Genomic DNA, 21,635 nt, shown 5'->3' with positions numbered 1-21,635 from the left:
TTTGATTTTATGAAGATTAAGAGTCACGCATAGTTAAGTGCGTAGCTGACCTGATCGACGGGCAGGTGCGATTTAACAGTTTGTCCAGAGGCTTTAAAGCCGCCTCAGATCCAGGTCTTTGCCTGTGGTTAGGTTGACTGAAATTTAGGTTAAGACATCATTTTCAGAATGGTGGACACAATGGCTTCCAAAGCCCCCTGTATTAACAGATGGGTGGTGATACTCAGGCTACATCTACTATTATTTACAGTTGGTAATCTGCCAGTGATTTATTTGTATATATAAAAAGATATTTGGATAAAAATGTAGCTAATAATCAAATATAGATACAAAATTTTAACCTGAGTGATAAAATCTGCTTAACTCTTTCTTTCTAAATCTAATCAGCATTTTTATATTACCTGGCTATACCTGAAACACACTGGAAATGATTAGTTTGACCTCCATTCAACAAAAACTTATAATGTGAAAGATGGTTTTCTACGAGCCTCTTAATCTATAATTCACCGGTACATTTTATGCAGATCAGGCTTTAATTGACCTCCATTCAACAAAGAATGTAAAAGTCGTTATATTCTCCTGTTCAGGATTGACGTGACGATGCATTTGTACTTTTTACAAATTTGCATCGTAATATTATTACTTCAGAAAAACTCGAGACCTGCTATTGTCAAGTAAATTACAAGAAAATCTGTTTCTTTTTCCGCCTCACAGCTTAAGTAAGCCAGAGTTAAACCTCTGTGTAAATGTTATGTTGAACTGAGACTCACTATAAACAGATGAACAGAGTTTTCTGTTGAGTTTAAGGTCTTCCAATGAATGCTAATGCTATACTGTAGCTCCTCTGCAGCTTTCTTTATAATGTGAAAGATGGTTTTCTACAAGCCTCTTAATCTATAATTCACAGGTAGAGACTAAAGCACCTATATTTTATGCAGATCAGGCTTTAATATTCAACAGATGCAGCAGGTTTCCTCCTGTGGAGGTCACCGCAGCTTCGCACAAACTCCATCACAGGATCTTTGAGCTCTTTTTCCAGAAGGACTTGATCAGAGTAGATTTACAGTATCCTGGAGAGGCAAACAGTATTCTGAAGTGTCCTCATAGAAGCAAACTTTTCCCTTCCCTTGTGTCATCTGGAGTTTCTAAGAAAATTGTAGGGGAGGCTCTAAAATTAGCTTGTATGCAGTTTTCTTATTGTCTCAAGGGCCCACAGTTGTTTGTAATGCAATGTGAGAAGAGATATAAGGGGACGCAATGGTGTATTTTGAATACTCAAGGTGCTGTTGGATAAAACCTGCAGTTTTCCTCACCCTTATGAGCAGCAATAGGGGTCGGCTCCCCTCGAAATCTGGGACAGATTCTCCCTCAGGCTTCTAGGGGGAACCGCTGTACCTGGCTGAAAGACTCCACCACAGATGAGATCTTCGCTGAACCCCACATTGCCGGCAGGAGGGATAAAGGACATTATTCATCATAATGATTTGAGAAAGTCCTTGCAGTTTATGATTTGTCATTAGGACCTAGAGGTTTCCAAAGTCTGGAGAAAGTAAGTCTCACTGGTAATAAGAACATAAAAAACAGCTACCCGCCCGAACACACACACACTTCCTCATTCTTCTTTTTAACATTCACACTTAAAATGTAACTACACCTCTATTAGTTCTCCACAATCCATTAACTAAACTGAAAGGGAATTGTAAGGCCAATTTGTTCCATTTTTCAAGTCAAATAATTTTTGAACACTACAGAACACCAAACTGAATCATTACTGTGCAAACCCCTTCTTTAATATTACAGTCTCGTCATCATGCAGAAATCCTTTTTCATATCTGCCTCCAGCAGTAAGCCCATTTCAAATATTGCCTTCTTGATTTGCTCACCTTTATTTTAATGGGAACATTGAGTTTGCTCAATGTTGAAAACTGTTGATGCAAGACAGACTGTAGATCTTCCTCCACCTGCAGCCAGTACTTTCTTTTGATCTTGGTCAATGTGAAGACCCGCACTCAAACAGGTAAGTGGAGGTGAAGGGGAGAGATGTGGGAACTCAAAATAGCACAAAGTCATACTTTCTCCACTTTATGCTCAGTCAAGAGTCTCTCTCTCTCTTTTTTTTTTTTAGTTACCAAAAATCTCTTCATTATGTCCGACACATCGCAGAAGTTAGTTAGCCAGGACGTGTTAACAATCATTTTTTTCTGTTTTTTTTTTTCCTAAAGCTTCTGCGTCCCTTTAAGTTCACACACTTAAACAGTTTTTGTTGCACTGAAGTATTAGACTGTGATAAGAGAGGTAGATGTGTGCAACCTTTGGCTGTAAAGCAAATATCCCTAAAGTGACATAAGAAGTGTATCGCATCACATCGCATCCCATCACATGGTCTTTGACAAGCTCGCGGGGACTTTCCTCCGCTCGGTGGAGCTCAGGGATGAGGTCAAGTCTGAAGAATAAGAGGACATTTGTATCTTCAGCATCTGTCTTATCTGCTGCTCCGTCTACTCCATCCTTCCCTCCAGTGGTGTGGATGAGCTCTGCCACCATAATTATGATGTCATGCCTGGTTTTGCCAGACACAAATAGAGATGTTAAAAATTATGGTTCTAAAAGTGGTAGACAATTCTCATTTGACACCTAACTTTACTTGGACTTGGCGTTCGGTCCTGATAAATGGCCTGCCGATGATAAGAGGAACTAGAATGACAGAAGACAACTTTCCCCCCTAAATTCAGAGTTAATATCCTACACATTGCGAAAGTCCAGGGCAGATGTAACCTTGTGTTTGTTGAGCATGTGTTTGTGTGCGTGTGTGTCATTGAAAGAACAAGTGTTGAACACGCCTCTTTGCTTTGTCTCGGTGGTAATTGGGTTTTCTTTTTCAGTAGCACGCACTAAAAATCATTGCAACTCACCTTCTTCTTCTTGTGCCCTGCCCTTTCATTCCTTCATCGTCCTCTTTTTCAACAATGACTGCAATAGTACTTTGCCCTTGCCATGCTCATAGAAAGATCCAATTAATAAAGGTAATCCACACACCTGCTTTGTGAGATAAAGCACTGAGCGTGCACCACTGATGAACTGGGCTCTCCCTCTCTTGCTTTGAATTGAGATTTCTCGCTCATGCCCAATCCACATTTCTTTCATTCACCGTGTGTGTAATAGGTTTAATGTGCATCTCTCTTGATGTAGCAAACTCACCCATACCACTATACTAATGACGGAAGGAACTTATTCCCATGATATCTGTTAAACTACCTCAAGTAAACCAAGTGTTAAGCCTTTCTCTAATTAGAAATGTCACTCACTGTACATACTTGCTAAACGCTCATATATCCTCACATCAATCTCAGAGCGCATGTTCATGTTTAAATTTGCTCCTGAGTACCAAAGTATGGATTTCATTATAGCAATAGCAGCCTGGTTATAGCATGGAGACGTGACTTTACAAGCTGAAGGAACAATTAAACAACAAGATTAGACTCTAATTGGAATATGTACATTTTTCCTCCAGCAGCAAATTCATTACATGTTGGAGTAAGTCACTTAATTAGTTTTGTAAGCTTTGATACCTACCAAGGGAAGTTGTTTTTAAGCAGCCACAGCAATTGCTTTCTACAATTAGAACCCTTCAGTGTATAGAATTAGCAAGTACCTCAAAGCTACACAGCAGAACAGGCTGCTGAACATCTTCTCTTTATCCCCCTCACTTCTTGGATTAGTGTCCTCTCTCTTTTTCTCACAGCAAAAGTTGCAAAAGGAGTATTTATGTAATACTTTCAAGACAAACAGCAAACCAAACTTTCTTGTCACAGAAAGCTTTCACTTTGTCACAGATTTGGGACTCTGCGCCCCAGGCTTCTGGTTCACCTGCTTCCAGTCCAAATATCTACTCTTATGAGGTTATTAATCCAGACAATGTTTCCCTCTCAGCTGGTCTCAACTGCTTCCTTTTTGGTGGATGAACCAATGCTGTATAGCTCTCTGTTTAAACACCCTTTGGGTCTTTTCAACTGGGCAAGTAAGGCTTAAGTTGGACCAATGCATCAAGCCAGTTTTCCCAAAGGTTAGATTGTTTTCTGCGCACACTTTGTGCTGTTCATACTTGAACTTGAAAACATTTTTATTCTCCAAAGAGTATGCTATGTGAGAGTTTCTAGCAGCTTCTGAATTGTTTATCTCTAATTTGTTTATTATTTATATTTAGAGTATTATTCCCTGTTGCTCTGAGAACTTTTGTGTGAACTTGTATTACTTCATTGCCCTTCATGATGTTGCAACCTATCTTTAATAACTTGAGCAAACATGGACTCACATGAACTTTCAAACATGTGGAGCTACACGTTCAGAATTATATGACTGAAAAGTAGGCCTAAATTATAACCAAATAAATAACACTTAGAAAAAAAAGGATTAATAGGACATTATGACATAGGCCAATAAAGGATTATTCCAATGGTCTGCTATATTAAGCAGCTTTGTCAATGTTGTTCGCCCAGTTTCTCTCCCAATTACATTCTTCATTTGCTATAGCAAATTAGCCTGCTAATGCTAGTGTTATGGACCAAGCAGTCATGACTAAAGGAACAAAGGTTTAATGTTCAGAAATCAGGCTTTATATATATCAGAAAAGTGATTAACAAAAGACACTTATTACTAGTGTTGGGGCCTTTAAAGGCTGTCAACACATAATGATAATAATAATAATAATAATATCTTATTTATATAGCACCTTTAAAAACAAATGTTTACAGTGCTGGGACAGAAAGAGCAAATACAGCAAAATAACAAAAGAACAGAGATCAACAGAGAGGGCAAAATTGTAAAAATGCAAATAACAGGAATAATATGGAGTCAACAGGCAGGTATGGAGAGGCAGTTCAGTACAGTGAAGGAAAATTAGTTTAAAATCAATCAGGAGAGAACAAAATTAAAATTGAGGGAGAGTGGGACGACATCACATCACAGGCTGTAAACACAGAATGAAGATAAAAAGACGAGACAAACGGGACATTGGTTAAATGAATAAAGCAACAGAGATCTGAAGAGTTAAACGATAAAAGGAGTAGGAATTTAAAAAGACTAAGAGCAGTAAAATTAATACAGGAAGGGATACATTTAAAGGTTAACACATTTAAAGAAGAGAAAGATGAAAAGGCTAAAAGCCATAAAATTGATAAAAGGAATGGATAGATCTTTAAAGGAGAAATCACATAAAAGCAAGTCTATAAAAGTGAGTTTTAAGAAGTGATTTAAAAGATGCCACTGACTCTGCCCGCCTTATCTCCTCAGGCAGGTTGTTCCAAAGTTGAGGGGCTCTGATTGCAAGGGCTCAGTCTCCTTTCGATTTAAACCTCGACTTTGGAACAACCAGAAGGGCACCACTGCCTGAGGATCTGAGGTCACGAGAAGGTTGGTAGGGGGTTAAAATTTCACAAATGTAACTCGGGGCAAGGCCAAGACGAGCTTTAAAAGTGATCAGTAAGATCTTAAAATCAATTCTAAAAGTGACAGGTAGCCAGTGGAGAGAAGCAAGGACAGGAGTGATGTGATGTCACCAGTAAGAAGCCTAGCTGCTGCATTCTGGATCAGTTGGAGGCGGGAAAGTGAACTGAGATGAGTTATACCAGAGAGAAGGGAGTTGCAATAGTCCAGACGAGAAAAGATTAATGAGTGAATTAGTTTTTTCCAGGTCAGCAGGTGAGAGAATTGATGTAATTTTCTTAATGGATCTGATGTGGATGAAACAGGACTGGACGACTTTCTTGATGTGTTGGTTGAAGGTGAGGTCTGAATCAAAAATTACTCCTAAATTTCTTGCAATGGGTGTGATGTTAGCGGAGAGAGGACCGAGGAAACTTTCAATCCGGCTGACGTTTTTTGAGTGGATAATTAAAGAGTATGATTTCTGACATAACTCTGCAGAAGAGTAATGTTAACGATGTTAACCCCCCCCCACACACACACACCCCTTGGACTGCTTGCTGTCCAAGCAGATGGTAGGTTCCTTTACCAGAAAGCCAAGCTCCACCCAAAGCACTAGCTTTTGTCCAAACCAGTAGCCAGGTGGTTCAGTGTAAAAGAGTATAATAATGTAATAATGAATAATGTAACTTAACTAACCAACGAACAACAAAAAATAACAGGAATATTTGAGTGTGAAAACCTGTGTGGCCATCCCAGCTAGTGCTAGCTTAGTGGATTTCTTGTCAACCACTTGACCCTTTTCTTTCCTGTTGGAGAAACTTTTTGCTTGTGAGTTTCACTTAAACTACAAAAGTTTTTCTTATTCTCAAATGCAGCCATGTAAAAAGAAAATGAAGAACATGGCAGGTCCAATAAGAGAGTCTGCTGAAGAAATGCTATCTGTTGACGTGCTATTGATGCTAACAGGAAGAAAAGTTTTCATACTTCCAGAAAGCTACTTCCATTATAGCATCGACCTGAATATGAACAACCCGATGTAAAGCCACGGAAATGTGAGGCTAATTCTTTTATTTATTTAATGTCATAACCATATGTTAAACTCTTACATGAGAGAATGCTTCTGTTCTGATGTTTGCCAAACCTTTGATATACTGTTAGCATTTGCATGTCATTTAACAGATGCAATATTTTTGAATTATACCTGATGAATTCAATTTCTTGTGGGGGTTCATCAATATTTAAATTTTGATCACTTTATTTCCCTATTATTTAATTTCTTGTCTGATTATAGGCACACATTAAAACTAGAAACATTTATATTTTGTATTGGACTCCTTCAACCTTTATTTAAATCTAAAAAAAAAACAATTCAATGACGTTGAGAGTACAACAATGTATGATTTATTTTTTCAAATAATCACACAGCCTTATCAATAGAGGCTGCATGCAAAGCAAGAATTGGGGCTGCAGCGGAGCTTAGAAGTGATTCACCTGAGAGTTCAGAATGTTTTCTGGAATCTTGAATCCAGTGCTCAGTGCTCAGTCTTTCTGATAATAAACGGAAAGATTTTGATTTTATTGATTTGCTGTACATTCATTGAAAATGTGACACCATATTCAAAATAACTTCTAAAGTTCTTCTGAATTTTAAATGTAGTTCCACAGACTGTTTTAACCTCTCATGTAGTCGTCACAGTTCACAAGACATTTCTATTTTAAAGTCTTAAGCCTGAACTTTGTTGGTGACATATAATAATAATAATAATAATAATGCATTTTATTTATAAGCGCTTTTAAAAACTCAAAGACACTTTACAATAGTTAAAAACATAAAGAACAGCACAGTAAGGACAGACTAACAAACATTGCAACATTACACACAAATCATAGAGATAACAACAATAAAGATAACAACAATAAAGGTAAACTACAGAAAACAGAAAATACATCACAATCATACATTAAAAGCTTGTTTAAAGAGGTGAGTTTTGACAAGTGATTTGAAAGTAGGAGGGTTGGTGCAGTGTTGAATGTGTGTAGGGAGTGAGTTCCAGAGGAAGGGGGCAGCTATGGAGAAGGCTCTGTGCCCCCAGGTTCAGTGCTTGGTTGAGGGGGAGATAGGAGGTTTTGAAGAACGGAGGCTGCGTGCAGGAGTGTGAGGGTGAAGGAGAGCCGTGAGGTAGGAGGGGGGCCTGGTGTTTAAGGGCTTTAATGTGTGAGGAGAAGGATTTTGAATTGGATACGGTAAGGGACAGGGAGCTAGTGGAGATTATGCAGGACAGGGGTGATGTTTTTGCGTGTTCGGGTCTGGGTGAGGAGGCGTGCAGCAGAGTTTTGGATGTATTGAAGTTTATTAATGACTTTGGTGATGTGCCGAAAAGGATGCTATTGCAATAGTCGAGTCTGGATGTGATGAATGCATGGATTAGGGTTTCAGCAGCAGAAAATGAGAGTAGCGGACGGAGGCGGGCTATATTTTTGAGGTGAAAGAAGGCGGTTCTTGCGAGCTGGGTGACGTGGTGATCAAAGAAGAGCTGGCTGTCAAAGATGACTCCAAGATTGCGGATATGAGGGGAGGGGGAGAGAGTGGAGTTGTGTATTGTGAAGGAGAAGTTGTGAATGGAATTGGAGAGGGATTTAGGGCCAATGATTATTATGTCCGATTTTGCATAGTTGAGAGAGAGGAAGTTGGTGTGCATCCATATTTTTATTTCATTGAGGCAATTTGTCAGGGTAGAGCAGGTTTCAGTGGTGATTGAATTGGTGGAGATGTAGAGCTGGATGTCATCAGCATAACAGTGGAAATGGAGACCATGCTGGCGGGTAATGTTACCAAGGGGGAGCAAGTATATGATGAACAGGAGGGGACCAAGCACCGAACCCTGGGGGACGCCTTGGGACAAAGGAGCTATGGAGGAGGAGCAGTTATTGATGTTGATAAACTGTTGTCTGTCGGTGAGGTAGGATTTTAACCAGGAAAGAGCAGTGGCAGTGATGTTGAGTGAGTGTTCTAAGCGGAATAGAAGAATATTGTGGCTGATGGTGTCAAAGGCTGCAGTGAGATCGAGTAGGATGAGGATGTTGAGGAGGCCAGAGTCTGAGGAGAGGAGGAGGTCGTTGGTGACTTTGAGGAGAGCTGTTTTTGTTCTGTGCTGGGAACGGAAGCTGGACTGGAATGGTTCAAACAGGTTATTGGAGGAGAGGTGACATTTGATCTGGGAGGCGACAACACGTTCCAGTATTTTTGAGAGGAAGGGGAGGTTGGAGATGGGGTGGAAGTCGCACATGCTGTCCGTATTGAGTCCAGGTTTCTTGAAGATGATGGTGACAGCTGCCAGTTTGAGAGTTTTGGGTACTGAACCAGAGCAGAGGGAGGAGTTGATGATTGAGGTTATGAGTGGCGCGATGGCTGGCAGACAGTTTTTGACGAGACTGGATGGGATTGGGTCGAGAATACTGGTGGAGGACTTCATGCTAGAGGTGATGATGGATAGCTTGTTTGGGGACACAGGGGAGAACTGAGACAGAGGTTGGGTGATGAGGCGAAGGGATGCGGGTAGGGATGAAGAGGGGACAGTGAGAGTGTTGAAGCTGCTGTAAATGGTGTCAATTTTGGATTGAAAGAATGAAAGAAAAGCATTGGATTTATCAGCTGTGAAGGAGGGAGAGGTGTTGTCACTGGGTTTGAGGAGTTTGTTTATTGTAGAGAAGAGAGCCTTGGGGTTGGATGAGCCTGAGTGGATGAGGTGTGAGTAATAGGTGGACCGGGCTGCGCTGAGAGCTTCCATGTATTGTTTGAGGTAGTCAGAGTATGATTGGAAGTGAACTGTGAAACCGGTTTTCTTGTGGAGTCTTTCGAGCTGGCGTTTGCGGGTTTTCATTTTATGGAGTTCGAGAGTGTACCAGGGTGCAGAGTGTGTGAATGAGACAGTTTTAATTTTGATGGGAGCCAGTTGATCTAGACAGAAAGAGAGTGTGTTGTTCAGAGAGGTTTAATGTGTCACTAACTTGTCTCTGCAGAATCCACCGTGAATCTTTTATTGGTGGACACATAAACATCCTTGTGAGCACTCCATAACTTAAGAAAGTAAAGTAGCCTTCCTGTAATATCACGTTTCATGTATTGCACTTTGGAATAAGGAAATCAAAATCGTACATAGTTACAAGGTATTAAGAAATGATTGCCTTATTATAAACTATTATTATTTAAACTCAGATATACAAATGTTGCCTTACACAGACCCGTTTTCAAATAATTTTGCTTGACTCTTAACAGGAGGCAGCCCATAGTAAACAATTATCCCATAAATAAGGAATGCATTTTCATGATTTATCTGACCACATCAAGTTAGTTCTACCCCACTACTCCGCCTCAAAATCAATGTTTGGGAGGTGCAGTCACAGAGGGAAGACTTCAAGCAGCCATCTTTGGTACCTGTTGACTAAATGTGTTTCCCCTGGCTTTTATGAGCACACATAATGTCAAAATGAAGAGTAGGAAATATTCCTTGTTTAATGGGCTTGAAACAAGCTCATCATTGGTGCTTGGTAATGCATGAAAGTTTTATTACAAGTCTGGTCTACTTGTCATGAATATCTGTTTGAGGTGACAGCAGGGAGCACTAAAAGTGTGCTTGTTTGGTTAGAGAGAGAGCGAGAGAGAGAGACGGGTATAGAGAAAGGTGAGGTAGACATAGAGAGCCCCAGTTGGCATTACTTTCCTCTAATCCTCTTTGCGCTACACCTGGCAAGCATACTAATGATGGAGAAATGACCCAGATTTCTCTCTTTGCACATTCATACTCGAAACACAAAACATAATGAATGAGCCGGTTGAATTCCGTTGTTTCTCATAGTTTTTTTTTTATGTCAGCATTGAATCTGAAAAAGATGCCAAGCCTATGTAGATTGTATTGCTGCAACAGTCACTTTCGGTCTCAGACTTTTGATCATTTTTCTTGTCTGTGGTTTCATGATGAAAACATTCTCTTCTTTAGGGAAGAGGCCAGAATGTTGTCAACAAATATCCTACTTTGATCATTTATTGTGCACTTTGTGTTGACGTATCTTTAGATCAAATACCTTACAGCCGGCAACGGCTGTAAAATGTGATGCTCAACCCTCTGTTTGAACTGCACATCTCCGGAGACGTTTCATTTTCAAATCTGAAGAAACAGCAGCAGTTGAGAGTGTGTCTGTATGTTTGGTGTGTGTGTGTGAGTGTGTGTGTGTGTGGATGCTGGTTCAGGGGCTGGATTGGATTAAAATGATTAAAGTGTCAAACTTTTAACATAACTTTTTAAACGTAACACACTACTGATAGAGTAGTAGTTAAACATTCTCATTGAGCTATAACATGACACTTTTCTGAATATTAGGTAGAATGACAATCTTTTAAGGGAAATGTAATTCTGCTTTTTGTAAAGTGTCTTGAGATAACATTTGTTGAATTACTATACAAATACACTTTACCAATAAAGATTGATGATTGATTGAAAAAAAGATGCAGTTGGTAACTTGCCATCGTATAAAATAGTCTGGATCATTAAGATAGATTAGATTATTCTGACTTGTGAACTTTTTACATTTTTAAAGTGGTGGCTATTGGAAAACGTGGGCCCAATGCTGTGGGAAAAATGGTCCAATTTTTTGAGGAAATCAAGTCTAATTGGTCAAAATACTTCTCTTAAAACTCAACTACATGTGACTTCAGAACAAATATGTCCTAATAAAAACACTACAATACTAGCCTTGACTTGGAATAGAGCTGTAAGCTTTATTCAATGGAGAATAACAGTTAGATCAGATCTGGGGTCCCTCACTGTCCCTGGAGGTATAAACGTCACTCACAGCCAGGACCTTCCAAACACTGGCATTTAACACAAAAAATCACAACAGCCTAAAAACCATTATATTGGAGTAATTTATTGTAGGAAACACAAGAAGCAGAACACAAGTGACCTACATGTAGAGACTGTAGAGCTGAGTGGGCTTACAGAATTTGAGAAACAGGCACAGGTGATGTCTGTGTGTGTTTTTATCTGTAAAGAGCAACAGACACCTACAGTGCTGCAGTTGTGTGCAAACTAACATTCAAGGGAATTTTGACATATGACAGTAAGCTATAAATCGCTTAACGGCTATGGTTTTATTTGAAATGGAACTACTTTTTGTATACAGTATATTTTTACCACAATCTGTAAAATATGCAAATTTTCACTTGTTTTTGAGAGGCATCTTGTGACCCCCTTCTCAGTGTCTCGCGACATCCACCTTAGGAACAACTGGCTTAGATAACTATGAATGGGTTAGATAACTACAAGCTAATTTAAAGGAAAATACCTGCTCATCCAAAGGTAAGAAAAAACTAATCTTAACCCTATCATCTTTTCTTCCCTGTTGACACTCCCCTTGAATATATCTCTTCATCCCCACTCTTATTTTCTACTCATTCCTCCTCTTCTCCTCCCCATAACTTCCCAATTCCCTGTTCACTCATCTGTAAATATGGAGGAATGTTATTTCCCCCGAAGAAAATTCAATAGGGCACAGGCGAGCAGACAGAAGTGCCTCTACACACCTGTTTGTAGAGGAGGAAGGAGCTCAGGCACAGCAGAAGGTGGGTAGGACTGATCTGAAAAGATGCAGGAGGCAAACCCCCTTAATCCCTGTGACATTTTAGCTCACACATCTCATCAAAGCCTCACAGCTCCAGTGCTGCTTGAGTGAAGGCAAAAGACAGAGAAGCAAATGTTGGATTTTGTAAAAGGAGAGGATTTTGTAAAAGGAGAGGATATTTTTTAAAAGCTGGGATTCTGGGCTCAGATGAATTGTTGATTGCAAAGCCTAGTTTTTTCTCTTTTGCAATGCTGGCATCATCATAGATACTGTGTTGTCCTCAGAAGATGCCAGTGAGCACAGCCCCTTTATTGAGAAACTGGCACAGAAGTTAGGCTATACAACGATGCAGACCGGATCATTCATACCATGTGATTTAGCTTCTTTTAAGAAACTCTGCCCTAAAAAGCAATGTTGGGGTAAGATTGCGATATTTAGAAAATTTCAGGGCTTTCTTTCAATCAGAAAGCCACTATGTTTAGAACTATTACACAGACGCAACACGTACTTGTTTCTCCGCCATATAGAAATAATCAATCTTATTCCTCGTGGTCTCGTTTGCTTATGTAGGTCATGTAAATGCATCAATATTAATCTCAGGCTGTTTCATAACCAGATACAACTCCTCACATGAGCTTTGTGCTCTTGTTTTAATTCTACATAAATATCACCTGTCATACTTCTTAGCTCCCTTTGCAATTTCTGCACAAACCCATCTTTCACCCTCTGGTCAGCAGTTAGTTTAAACTAGCTAGTTTACCTAACCCGAAAGAGATGGCAAAGAGTTTACACATGCACTATAAAGGCTCAGCAAGTGATACACGGCATTACACTTTGATATGATGCTCTTTGCATACTAAGTCTGTATGGTCCCCCCTTTAGCTGTGCTCAGTGGTATTATAACTTCAGTGCCACTCTTTGACACCTGTCAGAGCAACCTGGGCATTCACTCCCCCCTCCCCCCCCGTGGGCTTTGAAACCCTCTGAGACAGAAGCTCCTCTACATTTATCAGTCCCTACCTCGAACACCCTCACTGTCCATATAGTTCAGCTTCCTCCTGGATTCATCCAGGCATGGGGATCCCCGAGGGGAGAAACCTACGAGCCAAATGTTCTGGCAGGCATAAAAGACAGAAGAGGCAGAGAGGGAATTCAGCACGAGTTAAATTTTAAACTGAAAAAGACCACTTTCCTGGATTTGAAGGTGGTTGCAATAAAACGTTTCTATTAGACAGTTAAAGCCTACGTTGCACACAAAAGCTGAGCCACATGCAATGTGTGTGAAACTTATTGTCTAGTTCAGTGGCTCTCAAACATTTCACAATGTGTACCACCACATAAAATATTTGGCTCTCCAAGTATCACCGTTATGGCCAAGTTCAACATACAGCTTACGTCTGTTTAACTACATACACAGTTTGGGGCCATTTTATTCCTGTTATTTATTATTGACAGCTCATTCTCTGTGCCACTCCAAAAGAATCAACCAATCACTGGATGTGACTCGAGTCATATGTCGTTGACTTCAGTTGCCCTGCTTGATATATACGCCAAACTTCACTTTCTAATAATTCCTGTTTGAAGTTAACTGTCATATTTGCTTCCTCTGCTTGCCTTTGCTTGTCAACCATTTGATTTGTACATCTTTATTTAAAAAAACAAACAAATCAGAGACTCCCATATAAGAGACTCAAGACCACAAGAGAGTCCCACACGAGGGATCCCGCGTACCACCAGTGGTACTCGTACCACAGTTTGAGAATTTAATGGTCTAGTTGTAATTTGAGATAAACGTGTGGGGGTCACTTGCCTTGCATATGAAGCTTGCCTGCCTGTGGATGAAACAGAAATAACAGCAGAGCAGAATATCAGGTACACTGCAGTGGAAGACAGACTTGTTTTTGGCTTCACACTGACAAAAACAAGTCTGATGATCAAACACAAAGAGGAACAGTATTGGACCTCAACAGGCCTGTGATAATAATATATAGAAAAAGAGAATATATAGAAAAAAAACAGTACATAAAACTATTTGATTACACACTCTGGGTGACTTTCAAAACTGAGTGAGCGTGCGTGATGAAATACCTTCGGTTTTCCCTGCAACAACCCAAGCAAGGTGAGTGCCGTGAAGTTTTTTGGTCTCAGCATGAATGATGTTTGTCTATTCAACAAGCATGCATTTCAATATGGCCCAGATGAATACCTAAGCGTGTCATTTACGCTCGGTGTTTGCTCTGAAGATTACATTAATAATCCACAGAGAGAGGGGATTATGGTTTGAGGCCCGACTGATTCAGAAGGCACAGCTGGGACAAAGTAAATTGAGGTCATATACTTATAGGGCAGGTTCTGTGCCATTTGATCCTTGGTCTAGATTCATAATGGCATCAATAGCTACAGCTGGATAACCACATTTGTATTTAGCTGGGGATAAACGTAATGATTTTCGTCAGCCTTAAGTGAAAGCCACATTGAAAAGAAGACCTATTCTATAGAGGTTATATAAAAGGCTTTAAAAAAAAACTTCATTCCCACACTTGTGTAGTTTAATGTCTTCTAACAGGTGTCCAGGCGCCCCCGGGTCCAGGCGTTCAGCATACTCACTGATAGGAATTATATTCAAGCATAGTCAGCCTATTTGAATTGTGGTGAGATGTTCAGGCTCATATGATTTTTAATAAAGTAGGTGATGACCAAACACTGTTTCTCACCTCATGTTGTCATTGCTGTTCTTTATTTTACCACAGGGTGGCAGTCTTGCGCGAGTGCATAAGCGGGCTATCTGCACACACACGCGCACACACACACACACGCGCACACACACACACACGCACACACACACACGCACACACACACACGCACACACACACCTGCTAACGAGCTGTGTAATGAACTGCAAAGTCAATTTAGAAAATGTTGTTTCAGCTAAGTTGAATGAACATAAAGAATAATGAATAATTTACCTTTTCTTTAAGTCTTATATAAATGATCATACAATTATATGGACTCAACTTCAAAGGTGATATGTGGAGAAAACGCTCTTCAGCTCAGAAATGATGTGATTTGTTTCAAATAGAGTGGTAATAAATATTCTTAGGGTGTGTTAAGCACATAGCCACTGTAGCTGGTACAATTCCATTTCATTCTATGCAAACATTTATTATTGTAGTTTGACATATTGAGTTATTTCTTCATACCTGCAAAACGACTTATCATTGTTTATCTAATTAACATAGGGCCTTGAATTCAGCGGAAAATTGCACACAAGAAATCTGTACAAGTTTGAGGATGTGCGTTCAGCCATTGGATGATAGATTACACTAGCACACAGCGGCGGTATGGGGGGAAACCTTGTCGTCCCGCCTCCTCTGAACCATTTGCAGGCCTGTCATTGGCTGCCAGACTCGTCACTCGCTGTCCTCTCAGGGTAGGTTGCTCTGCACCGTTAAGATGCTCAATTGATGGGCGTACAGGGCTGTGTGCAGTGAAAGAAGACACCTCTACGTGTTTCATTGTTGCAAAACAAACAAAAAAAAAAAAAAAACATGGTCCCTCCTGGATCTGTCGCTGCCGGTTGCAGGTTTCTCCGCTTCACCCTTCCTGGAGCTCGGCTGTTTTTTCTCCCTGCGCGCGGTGACAAGCGGGCTGCACGATGCTATTGCGGCGTTTTAAAGGGAGAAAAGCTCATGCAAGAATAACAACACGGAGCAGTGCATCGCAGCTAGCCCTTTTACACCATTGTTCATTAGTTTAATCCGGATGAGGTTATTTGCTTGTGGTCCTCGCACATCGCAGACACTTCGGGGGAGAATTGGCTGAAACGCACCTGCCGCGAGATAACCGGAGGGAGCACATGGACCCCCCTTGTTCCCTGGATTCTCAAATCGGGCTGCCACGTTGAAGTATTTCTGTTAACCACCACTCGCCATGGATCAGCCACAGTTTTTAATCTACACTGGTTTATTTACTCGTCGCGGGGCTTCACACCAGCCCGAGCGTGAGGATGACAGCTGATCGCCCCTCCTCTCCCAGGACTTCAATAAAAAACGCGCTCCATCTGAATCCCTCCGTTGGAAAGCCGGAGTGTCAGTTTCAGCCGTGTTCGACAATAGATGGAGCGCAGAGGGATGTGACACCTTCCCCTCTCTCCCTCATCAGGTTACCTTCGCACCTGCCACTCCGGCAAAGAATTTCCGGAAGAGCCCTTTAATTGCATTTGCACTCATCTTGAAAGAAGTCTCTCTCTCTCCCCCCCAACCCCCCCCCCCCCCCCCCCCGTCGTTTCTGTAGGAAGTGGTTTGAAGATGCTCTGTCCGATAAGGTCTTCACATGGAAACTACATTTCTCTTCTTCTACGGTACTTTGCGCTAAACCAGGGATGATCCTTGAGTAGCCGATAAAATAATCAGCGCCTCGGTGTCAGCAAAGGCTTCAGCCACAGGGGATTTGTGTAGATTACCGCCGGACTGCTATTTTGCTCTCTTGGTCACAGTCTTAACTGAACTTAGCGGCTTTTGATCTGCAGCCTTTTCCCGGCTGCCCCGGCCCGCCTCCAGCACGGACTGCCTGTTTACAAGCCACGCTATTCATAGAGGAAAAGGGGGGTAAACCGGGCTGCATTCATAAGCAATGACTACCACAGAGGTGTTTGGAGCCACATCTGAGGATACGACGCGTTTGGCGCTGCTGTCAGCCCGTGGATCCGGGGGAATGAGACGCGCTTTAAGCTGTCTGTAGTTAACACTCCCTGTTTCACTGGCCGGTCACATGCCGTGGCTGTGACCGGGAGAAGTTGCCTGTCAGTGTAGAGCTGCAGACAGACAGGAATCAAACACAAGCAGCAGCAGCAGCCCGAAACGAGCACTTTCCCGGACCCGTTTTGACTCTCTACCGGGCGGCTACCGGAGGATGGTTGTGCCAGGATGCTGCGCTTCCCCGTGAAGAAGATCCGGAAGCAGTTCAAGCTCCTACTGCTGCTGGTTCTGCTCACCTCCGCCGTGTGGTTCACCTACCTGCACATCAACCAGGGAAAGACCATCAAACTCCACTTCAACTATGGGAAAGGTAGGCTTTGAGAGAGAGAAACCTCACTCTATCATCCGAGTCATTCCGCATCCAAGTTCCGCTGGTCTAGCTGGATATGAACTCACAGCTCCTGAATACATTTCAAAGTACTGGTAACAGCCTCCTATGAATACTGTAGTGACATCTCAGCAGGTTATGCCATAAACTATAGTGTAATACTGCTATTAACTCGAGTAACATCACTATAAAGCCACTACTGAGTGCAGTTGGCCCCGACAGGGATATTATAGGAATATTAATGTCACACCTGAGGGGACAATATGCTATAAACTAAAGCATGATACTCTTGGTTGTCAACATAATAACTGGTCTAAGGACAACATTTTATGTTTTGGATAGTAGGCAAAACTAAAAGGTTGCAAGCAAGCATAAGCAAACGAGATTTCGTAGCCTGTAAAGTGTCATATTTTGTGACTTGCTCATCAGTTTCCTGTAACCCAAACTTGCGTTTTCAAATTCTTTTTTTTAGAACTAACTGTTAAACCCGCAAAAACTCTTCCTTTGCTGTCATAAACAAAAAAGTCAAGCAGCAAATCCTTACACTTAAGAATCTAGAGCCAGCAAATGTTTGTCATTTTTGCAGGAAATGCCTTTAGAATGATTCATTGATTATCAAATGATTTGGTGAAACATTCATTTAGTTGTTTTCAGTCAGTAAAAAAAACAGACTTATATGAAGTCTTTTCATTAGGATTCTATGTTGTATTGATGTCAAATGTGTCCCGGAGACTAACTGCCATACTGAATGATGGGTGCTTCCAGATATGCTGCGATGAAGAAGTGACACAGAGAGGCAGCATGTCTCATAAATTAACAACGGTTTCCTTCTCCAGCTCAGTAAAGAGCAGCGCGGTGTTGGCCTGGGTCGTAAGCCAGACCTCCGCCTTCAACATTAATAATCAAAGGGCTGTTCATGAAGGTGGCCTCAGAGGTCACAGCTACGCCAGTCAGACTTTGAAAAATATCCCGGCTGGGTGAGTACAGCGCGGGAGACAGATTTCCACCTGCTGCTTTAGTACTTGATCAAATTCATCCGCTCAGTGAGACGTCGAGTAGAACTATTAATGTAGAATATACGGATTAAACGTGTTGGATTATGTAACGTCGACTCACCTACAACAGATTTAACTTGGGATGATGGTGTACCCTCTCTTCTGCAGCTGTCTGTGTAAAGTGATAGGCTACTCAATGATTATGATGTCCTTGAAGAGTGTACCCGAGCACATGCACACATTATACACTAACAGACAAGGATCAAGTTATTGTCTCTTGTTCTCAGCCCTGGGGTTTTCCCTGCGGCGGCCCACATTTAGTTTCCTGACGGTGAGAGTTAAGGGCACACTCACACCAGGCTTATCAGTCACAGACTGACGTTGGTCTGCTGCTGTGTTGCATTTAGTGAACTGCATCTGAAATGATTGTGAGTTTGTGTCAGGATTAAGGATGGGAATAGGCAACCAAGTGTCCTGGCAGGAAAGTCCACATTTAAGAAATATAATCTTCCACCGTGGATTAAGCTTCTGTAGACTTTATGAAGTATGATTAACAAATATTGGAACATGCAAATTGGGGATCTCAATACACCTTTTGTGTCTTGTTGCTGACCTGGTTGGTCAAATGCACGGCCCATTTCCCATGATGGGAGTGAATGCATGGCAATGATGACACATAAAATGTCCTTGTCTTAATATTGCACTGCAGGCACTGCGATACATTTATGTGATTATCATAATGCAATGACGATGGGAGTGGGATTTATTGTTCAGCCATTTATGTGGCTGAATTTCGTTGAAAAGTGAACAAAAATGTAGAGCACAAGCCTCAGAAAGATTAAAATGTAATGTAATGTTTAACGCGGTTATTAAATTGCACGGCACTATAAAAAAAGCAGCAAAACAACACAGAAGTTATTATATGACATGAGCAGGGACAGACTTTTTCTCTTTCTAGTATTCTTTAGGACATGGACTGGACATTAATCCTACAAGCATTTGACAACAGTGGCAAGGAAAACCTTCCTTTAGCAGGCAGAAACCTTTAAGCAGAACCAGACTCATTGGTGTATATACAGCCATCTGCTGCGACAGGCAGGGCAAAGGAAGTTTGAGGTAGAGGAGGGAGGAGATAGACGAGCAGAATCACTTGATATCAGTGCATTAAACATTCCTTAAACTTTGTGAATCTGCTGTATCTGCAGACTTGCTGCTGATTTCAAGTCAACTCGCATCATAGTACTGTACGCTAACCACTTTGATCCTCACAAATCACAGAGCCGGACACACTCAGCTTTTCTTCATCACTGCTTTCTTTATTTTAAGAATCCCACTAATAGTCATGTAACCCTCAGTGACTGGTCTGATGAGGAAGGAAGGAAGTTGTTCTGCTGGTCTGTGCCGGTCTGTGTGCCTAATTGACTGTCTTCCATTTAGCAGGCATCTGAGCAGGTCAACTCACTTAACCTCTTATGAATAACATGTCCGCTCTCGCACCGAGGCTTTCTAAGTGAGACATAGCCATTACTGAAACTGGGGCTCCATGAAGTGTGTAAATATTCATATCAGGCTGGCAGTATTCTCTCCACACACGAATCCTCATTGATTGTAAGCGCTGAGGTGCAGGGCCAGGTAGAAATAATGTCATTTCATCTTTGGCCTGAGTTCTCCCTTATTTGAATATGAAATGACAATTTGTCAAATTTCCATTCCGCTTGTCCCAATTTAGAAGGAAATTCGATTTGTCTTCGGCAGATCCTCTCCTTGAGCGAGCACACACACACATCAGGCAGATTGCTGCGAGTGCTTCAGCCACTAGATAATGTCTCGTTGGCGTGTAACCAACAGACTTATGAGAAATGTAAACATCTTGGCGTAAAGTGCCCCGTTGAGGCCAGTGTCTATCTAATTGTGAATAATGATTTAAGAAGTGTGTCGGAGGCCGTTTGCAGCAGGTGAGTTTATACTCAGTCTGTTTCAAACTTCAGTTTACTCCCCTCAGTGCGCCCGTGTGTTGCTTCACTGGCTCCACATAATGAGGGAGCACAGGCCTGAAACTTAAGGTGAACGCTCCTTAATGGATCCCCTGAAGACTCTGTTTTTTACACATTGTAAACAGTGTTTTGCACGAAATGCTCTATGAGCATCGTGAAGAGCTAACACACATGGTTACTACATCTTTTAAACAGTTGAAAAGTCTTTTTTGAAGGAGTTAAGACATCGAAAAGAGTTTGTAGCCTTTTTCTTTTCCTCTTATGGAACTATGCTACCTCCTTGGTGGATTAAGCCAACAGCTCTACTTGTTGTAATGTGTTCATCCCTCCCTGTTAAAGGTGCACTATGTAGATTTGGGAGTGAAATTTGGAAGTTGGAGAAGTGAAACAATTCTATGCTATATTTTCTGAACTAAAAACACAAAATTTACTCAATGAAAAAATAGGTCCCTGAAACACTGTTTGGAGCTAAAAAAAAAAGCTACCAGGAGAGTTACGCTTTCTCTGTTGCAGGCCCACCACCACAACTTCTGGCGTAGCATTTGATCTTCAAACAGTATTCCAGGGACTTCTTAGGACAGTTGCACAGAGATCGTAACTGTCACTTGCATACAGTCTATACACCGACTCCAGTCACAGGATATATATATTCTGGTGCGGAATGATTTGCAGATTCACTTAATCACTTCTGGAATGAATGTAGGTTCTCTTGACAAGATGCATACGGTTCATGTTGGCGTGCTGGCACAGCTTGGAGAGAAAAGGATAATAATTACTGAAAGGACAGCACTTTACAGCCCCCCCAAAAATAATTCATTTTTTTTTTTCCAGAATGTTTTGCCGACAGGTTAGGTGTGCAGTGCGAGTTAACATTGTGATGTGTTTAGAGGAGCCATGACTCTCTTGAACTAGCCTGTGTTTTACTCATTCTATAGCAAACAAAAACATTGAATATCAATAGATGAACACTTCTTTACTTAAAAGTCCCAAGCGTTCACCAATATCCCACCATTGTTTCTGTGTGTAGACAAAGAAGTCAGTTTCAATCAAGCGTCATCACTCACAGCACTGAAGCAACCGCAGCTGAACTTAAACAGGCCGTCATTTTCTAAATTATTCAATACAGGAAAGAGTGGTGTGATACGCAGACGTGTGATGAGTGGTCTGCTCACCTTTTAATGAAGAGGACACACAAATCACTAAAAACAAAAGGCTCTGTCCAAAATCGCACTACTCACTATCATCTATAGCACATTATAAAAGGAATTTAGTTAGAATTATAATATTAGACTCTATAATTACACAATGCATTGTGAAAAGTAGTGTAGAACTGGTGGTCATCAACCAAGCAACATTTACCATCACACATTTTGAAACTTTGGTGGTGGTGGTGGTGGGGGATTTATTCATAATGTTGAGCATACTGTGAGGAGTTTTATTTGGTCATGAAACACACTCAAATAAACACTAAGGCCTCTCTTCATGGCATACAAAAGCAAACAAAACTATCTGGAAGAAT

The 21,635-nt window shown here is 41.2% G+C and overlaps 1 protein-coding gene across 1 annotated transcript in view; it reads left to right on the top strand.

Annotated features, from left to right (window-relative positions):
- Positions 1 to 11,343: 11,343 nt before the first annotated feature.
- Positions 11,344 to 21,635, top strand: part of b4galnt4a (beta-1,4-N-acetyl-galactosaminyl transferase 4a) — a 158,513-nt gene continuing 148,221 nt past the window's right edge. Inside the window, exon 1 of the mRNA XM_020641850.2 lies at positions 11,344 to 17,109. Within this exon, the coding sequence (XP_020497506.2) occupies positions 16,968 to 17,109 (142 nt within the window). The 5' untranslated portion in view covers positions 11,344 to 16,967. The remainder of the gene's footprint in view (positions 17,110 to 21,635) is intronic.

The sequence above is a fragment of the Labrus bergylta genome, chromosome 7 (assembly GCF_963930695.1).
Source record: "Labrus bergylta chromosome 7, fLabBer1.1, whole genome shotgun sequence".
NCBI classification, from domain to species: Eukaryota; Metazoa; Chordata; class Actinopteri; order Labriformes; family Labridae; genus Labrus; species Labrus bergylta.
The sequence above is the reverse complement of the archived record's forward strand: the minus strand, read 5'-3'. Positions and strand labels throughout refer to the sequence as shown.